This window comes from Carcharhinus amblyrhynchos, chromosome 4 (genome assembly GCF_965287045.1).
Source record: "Carcharhinus amblyrhynchos chromosome 4, sCarAmb.v2.hapA, whole genome shotgun sequence".
In the NCBI taxonomy this organism is placed as follows: domain Eukaryota; kingdom Metazoa; phylum Chordata; class Chondrichthyes; order Carcharhiniformes; family Carcharhinidae; genus Carcharhinus; species Carcharhinus amblyrhynchos.
Genome location: NC_137327.1, coordinates 103,649,419 through 103,656,476, shown reverse-complemented (window position 1 = coordinate 103,656,476; position 7,058 = coordinate 103,649,419). Strand labels below are relative to the sequence as shown.

Genomic DNA, 7,058 nt, shown 5'->3' with positions numbered 1-7,058 from the left:
TGTGACTATTTCAATGTGAATGGTTGCTTAATTTATTTGCTGATACTGCTGCACTGAGGGTGCTAGATTTAAAATACTATCTGAAGGGGAACATCTATGCAATAGAAATTGCTATGTCATTTTCTGGCCATCTTTTTTGGAGGTCAGTGAAGAGTACTGTGGCTTTGTGGCCACCATCTTTTTGGATGAAACATTATAACAAGGTCCCCATGTGTTCTCTCAGGTGGGATCAATAGATTCTGTGACACTATTCAAGGAAGAACAAATGTGTTTTCCTGGTATCATGAGCAACAATTAGCCGTCAACAATCAAAGCTAAAATAAGCTAGCTTATTTATTTATGTGCTATTTATTGGTCCTTGCTGTGCATACATTGCAGGTAAACTCAGCAGACCATGTAATAGAAACTATACTAAAGGTTTTACATTGCCTGTAAAAGATTTCAGAAGAGTATAATATAAATGTAATTTTATTTTTACTCTCTTCAGTTTTGTTTCTCTTTGTCTTGTGATGACTATGACTCTTGACAATTTTCAATGGGCTTCAGTGATGCACTGGGCCAATAAAGTGATTAATTTCAATGCCTCTGCAGTCCTCCTTTCTGAGATCAACTAGCTTAGCACCAACCTGGAATCTCTCCTTGCGCAATCCTGGATTGGAGAATGGGTCTACTCCTGATAAATTAACTGATCAGGGAAGACCCTCAAAATGATTGTTTTCCTATAGGTGTTGAAGTCAGGGTAGTTCCTTGTGATGGATTTGATAGTCAGATTAGAATGAGAATAGTCCCCAAGGATGAATACCACGTAGCAAGCAACAGGGAGATGACTGAATAGTGGAGATTTGAAATAAGGTTTATGATGTATGAGCTTTGTTAATAGAATTGATTCTTGAATAGCAGAGACTTTGGACAACCAACTGATATCCTCTGAGAAACTATAATTTTTTTTGTTTCTTTTCCTATTCTGAGTAGTTCTACTGCTGTGGTTTCGGCAGACACAGTAAAAAGTCTGACAACACCAGGTTTTAGTCCAACCGATTTATTTGATAGTAAACTCACAGAACCAGAGTTACATTTCTCACTCCCCTTCTCTGACAGTTGAATAGTCATGGCAGATGTTCTCTGGGTTATGGAAACTGAGATCTCTACCAAAAACTGCCCCAGCTACACCTGTTCTGGGCCTTTGAGGCACGAGTCAACATGTGAGGCTGTGACTAAAGAGGGAAGAGAGAGGAGAGAGGTGAAAACTGCTCTGCATCTTCAGAGGAGGAAGAGTCTAGGCTGTACAGGTGCCTGCATCTATTTGCCTGGTTTTAACATGATTGAGTTATACAAGCATTACCTACTCTGTTTAGTTTTTAAGTTGTGACATTTGCCCACCACAGGAGACATTTCTGATTAATTTTCTGGAGAAAATTGGGCGCCTTATATTCCTCACACCTGGCTGCATTCTACTTTATCTGCTTTCAAAACTAATGAAATGCAACACACTCTCATTTTAATGAGTTTGTTTATTTGCAAAGTGACAACTGCAGAATAACAGAGGTTTTAAAGGTAAATACACCAAGGGTGCAGTAAGGAAGTAAAGATTCCTTGCATGCTGCACGAAAAACAGTGACCAAATGTTTGGTATAAATTACAGTACTGAAAAGATCCAAGCTTACATAAATATATACTCCCTCAACCTTAGAGTCCAATGATATACTGAAAGGCAGTGTTAAATAGTTGATATAATTCCAATTTTTGTCCTTCCGTGTTGCAAAATTAGTCTGTAAAAATAGGAAACTTTTCATCCTATATAACCTTCCAAAAGCTCGCTATTTGTCCAAAAATTATGTTGTGACAAAGATGGCTTATGAAAGTTTCTCAATTTGCAATGAAATCAAGTGAAGTTGCTAAATCTCATCTCACTTTATTTGGCATAAAAATTACATAGAAACTGATGTGCTGTACTGCAAATGTGTTTTATTTTACAAAATGGCAGATCTTTCACAATTCATCTTGTCAGCTGTATTAACTCCAAAACTGAAAGTAGCTTCTTTCAGATGCAGCACAAGAGTTAAGACTGGCAGCTGAAATGTAAACATTATTAGAATGTCACGGCTAGAAGAATTCAGAACTCCTGGACTTCCCAAAATATTTGAAGTACCTCCATAATTTAAGTTTGGCAGATGTATGGAGCACCACTTCAGCACCTCCTGTATAGAGGTGATTAGCTGTTAACAATATCAAATGCAATAACGTATGCTGAGAAACTGTAGCTTGCATGTTCTTCTACAGTGCATACATACACCATAAATATGATGTTGGTATCAGATGGGATTGGTTGCAAGTTTGGTACAACACTATCAATGAAGTTGTACTGCACATGTTTTTTACTGCAGATAGATCGGAGCTTACTTGATGGAAAAATGACCCTGTTTATATTGTTCGCTAATGCAAGTGAACTCTCGTATAGCACTTAGAGCTGATTATTACAGACCACTGAACACTGTAGGCCAATTAAACTATACTCCAGACCATTACAGGGGCAGCTCCTAATTGGCCAACGTATATCTGAATATTTTGAAATCTTGGAGGAAGAAGTTTACAGTTTCCAGTAGATAAGCACAATATTAGCTGAGACAAAAAAGAAACAGAAACATTTCATAAGTCATCATGCTTGGTTGTGAATTCTGTAACCAGCAAGACTAGGAGGTGCAGATTGTTTTCCAAAGTAGACAAACCCTCTATTACCGGTCTCTGATTTTAAACAAATAAGTTGGGCATGAACACTAATCCTTCCACCTGCCCTGCAGCTGAACTACTTTAACTTTACCCTATCAACAGTAAGAAATGTATTCTCCCAAAACTGTAACATTGTCTTGTGTTGATCTTGGCTCAGTAAGGTACAAAATGTTCTTCCTGTTCTGAATGGTCATATGAAATATTGTACAATACAGTTATCTCAATATCAGTTTGTCCATTCAGCAGTTTTATACACACCTGCCATAATTCTGTTGGCACATTCAAAGGCTCAGAAAATTGGATTCACCAATGATACGTTTGCCAATATCAATATGATATGTACATAGACATTTGGATTAACAGTATATTTATATATCTCCATAAATATAACTCTGTATTGCTGGCACTGCATAAATAGTCTATGATTAACTTTGGTGTAATTTATTTGTGTTGTTTTATTTTATTGTTGCTATACTAATTAATATATGAACTTCAAAGACTATTTAATATCACAATCTATAAATGATCCGTAGCCCATTTAACAATCATTTTATGCTGTATAAATATATCTTAGATCACAAATGGGAATATTGAAATTTTTAAATTGATTTAAAGAGACCTCTTATTAAGATCTCAGTGTGGGCAGCTCTTCAGAATAATAATGGTGTTGTATGAACATTTAGGTTAATGCTCAGTCAGTTCTTTGAATCCTTTTAAATTCAGTAGATAATTTGAAGTTTCATTCAGGAAAGAGCTGATTGATCATCTGAAAATTGACTGAGGTGTGGATATGACATTGTTGTTAAAGTAAAAGATCTTTGTTACTTGGAATATGCTTTTGTCATAATGTTTTCATCCTCTGTAGGCCTTTTTCCCCAGATCAAGGCATTGCAATTACACTGGTTTTGAAAACATGTTTAAGATTCATCGGAAACAACATTTACAATTTCACATTTTAGAGTTTCACCCCAGATTGAGCGTCAGAAAACATGTGACACATGATCTACTTTTAAAATACTATTAAAATTTAAACAATTAAGCACAATGCACCAAGGATATTTGAAATCCATTGTTAGTGCAGATACTATAGATGCACACTTCTGGAAAAAATGGGTCTACAATATTACTACTCTGCTATTTCATTATCAGTCTATTTTTGATTAAGTTTGAAGCTGCTCCATTTCTTTGCATTGGGACAGTGAAAAGTTTAAAGCTAAATGATGCACGTTTTTAAAAGATACTTTTGGGGTGAATATTTCTGAAAAAGAACAAAGACTTAAAATTAGGATGAACACTTTATCGTGTATGGTACTACACTGTGTATATCAATATCTCTGGAGTTTCCTGCCATCTTTTATATTATATTACTCCTGTTCAGGTGATAAAGAATAGCAGAGTAGTTGAGGAAAGACGCCCAGCCTGTTTTTTTTTGCACAGTATTTTAACATTGCTTTCTCGTACCTTTCTTATCAGTAAGGTTTATGCCTGTGACAGGGGCATTATGTCTGCATTGAGCAATGCTTGCAAAACCCTGTTTTGATGAAAGTATTTATAATGTAATTTTTGATAATTGGTTTGAAATTTTAAATTTTGGCTTTCATGAGAAAGGGAATTTATGACTTAAGAATGGAATTGTTGAGTGTATGAAAATGGTTGCATGGATTAATTTAGTATTATCTATATTTCTTGACTAGTTTAGAAGTGATGTCTAAAGTAAGTGTTGTTCCTGTGTGTAATTTAATTTTGATTGTATTTTATTTCTAATGAGATAGTGATAAAACTTTCTCCAGACTGAATCCATATTTCATTGTCATATAATATGCTTTTGTATGAATATTTTACAACATGAAACCTTTCACATTCTTTCCTACATTAAGTACAGTACTAGTCAACCAGCATAAGCAGTATCCATATAATCACTCATAATGTTTTCCAAGAGGCCGGATTCCCACAATAGATCACTCTGTGGTGAGGCTCTATCAGTGTCTACCTCACTCTGTGGTGAGGTTCCAGTGATGTGCATCTCATTCTGTAGTGAGATTCGAGTGATGTCCATCCCATTTTCAGTCAAGGCTCTGCTAAGATCCACTTCATTTTGAGATGAGCCTCCATCAATGTACAATGCTGCGATGAGGCTGTGGCAACCTCCATTTAATTCTGCAGTCGGCTTATTAGTATGTTTTCCAGCAGACAGCACTTCGTTTAGTGCCGAGTCTCTTGTGTTGGACACTCCTAACTGTGGTGAGGCTGATGCAGTTTTTTGGAATGTTTAGTTTTTTTATATACACATTTTTTTGACCCTCTGTATCTTCAGTTAAACAAAATAGGCGTTCTTTTCAGTGCTTCATGGAAGTTTGACCACTACAACACAAGCACCAGCTCTTCCGATCTTTAGAGGCACCTCCTATTGGTAAGAAGTAAGTCTATGAGTAACTGAATTTTACAGCCTCCTAGAAAAGTTTAAGATTAATACTATAAGGTCATTAACTACAATTTAAACCACTGAGGGAATTCCAATGGTTGCATCTTTGACAATGTTATGGGACATTCTCTAAATGCTGTGGTATTAGAGTTTGTAAGGGTTAATGTATGGGATTGTGGAAATAGCATCCCTCATGACAATGATGTAAGAAGACATATGATTAGCAGGGATGGAAAGGAGAATGTTCATGGCTTCAGCGGTGTAACCTAGGGTAATTCTCCAGCATCCACGCAGCAAGTGGCAGAGGCACTTGCCATCAGCTCTTGGAGAGATCTTGAGGTCCCAATAGTGAATTACATTCCTAGCCTGGGCAAACATTGGGGAACCAGTGATGAGTATTGACTTCAGTGGGACTGGAAGATACTGCTGGTAGAAAAGGTTGGAGATTCCTACCCCTAGTTATCAATAGCTCAGCATTAATCATTTGCATAAAATAAATCCGTTGTTCAAACACACCAACATCTCAGTAATCATTCCAAAGCTGGACTAACCACCATATAATCAATATCACCTACATTATTCAACCTCTGGTATTAGATTTCGGTTCCTAATGAAAAGGTTGGTCTACTACCAACTGAGCCAAATTAATACTCAGGCGGTCTTCAACTTTACAATGTTTGAGTTACATTACACTGGCAATTATACTGAAGCAAGATCTCAAAGACATTTCATTAATTCAGTAAAGACAACTATCATGGCTTGGTTGAGGAACAATTCCCCCATTTAAAACATTGTTCCTATGGGAAAACCATTTCCAAGTTAAGATGTCTTGACTCAAAATGTGAAATCTTGTCCTCAGTAATTTCTGTTGGTTGTTTTGAAAATTCATCTCATTTAAATGTTATTGATCTCTATGGGGTTTGCAACAACTGCTAATTTATTTTCTAGGAAAAAACCTAAGTTTAATGTAATTGTAAATCCATTTAACATTCTACTGGATCTTAATGATCTATTACCTCTGTCCATTCATTGTTTTGTGCATCGTAAGATTCTACAGTATTTAGGTAAGTCTGTCCATCATATCCTCCCACAGCATATAACCTGTCCCCAAGGAGACACACTCCTACAGCATCTCTTGGAACACTTAAAGGTGCCACAGTTGTCCAGGTGTCTGTTTTCGGATCGTACCTACAAATGTAAAAATAACAAGGTTAGTTTGCAAAACTGGCCAATCTATTTATGAAAGATGTTTCGATATACATTTTCAGAAAACTTGGTACAAGCTTATGGTTGTAAAAGTGGTTGGCTTGTGAATTAAAGTTTTCTCATTTTGAAACCTTTGAAGGTTCATTATTGTCAAATATGTATGTGCAGGCTTGAGATATAATACAATACATTCACACAGTTGCAAAAAGGCTAAGCAGTGGAAATAATCAGATTATGTCTGTGAGAACTAATTTCCACTTCCAATTAATTAAATGGAGTTTTGGAAAAATGCCATGAAAAGACAAATAGGATTCTAAATTTTAAATAAAGGGAGTGGGACTCTCTAGACATCCAGGCCAGCAGGATTCTCTAGGCCCACTGCAATGAATGGAGATTTGATTGAATGCCAAATTCTCTGTCCTCGCTGGCAGTGATGGCAGGACGTGAACAGCCAGAGAATTTCATCCAGGACTTCAAATACAATGTACAGGGTGGTGATGAAACTTCAGAAGATGTTCGTCAGGCCAAGCCTGGAATACGTGGGTAAATTTTGCAGAGCGAGGATCCTCCCCGCCCCCCCCCCCCCCCCCCAAAACGTTGAGAATGGTGTGAGTCTGACATGCTAACCGAGCATGCTGATTCTCTGACTCAAGCTCCAACCAAGCAAGATTCTGCAGTAGAAGCAGAGCATTGCAAAATGTAC

At 36.8% G+C, this 7,058-nt stretch overlaps 1 protein-coding gene across 2 annotated transcripts in view; it reads right to left on the bottom strand.

The window, feature by feature from the left end:
- Positions 1-1,896: 1,896 nt before the first annotated feature.
- The window catches only part of klhl4 (kelch-like family member 4), a 200,407-nt gene continuing 195,245 nt past the window's right edge, over positions 1,897-7,058 (bottom strand). For both annotated transcript variants that reach the window (XM_080187717.1, XM_080187716.1), the window contains exons 10-11: positions 6,166-6,337; positions 1,897-5,131 (exon numbers count right to left, since the gene is read on the bottom strand). In XM_080187717.1, coding sequence (XP_080043843.1) covers positions 5,072-5,131; positions 6,166-6,337 — 232 coding nt within the window. In that variant the 3' untranslated portion in view covers positions 1,897-5,071. The remainder of the gene's footprint in view (positions 5,132-6,165; positions 6,338-7,058) is intronic.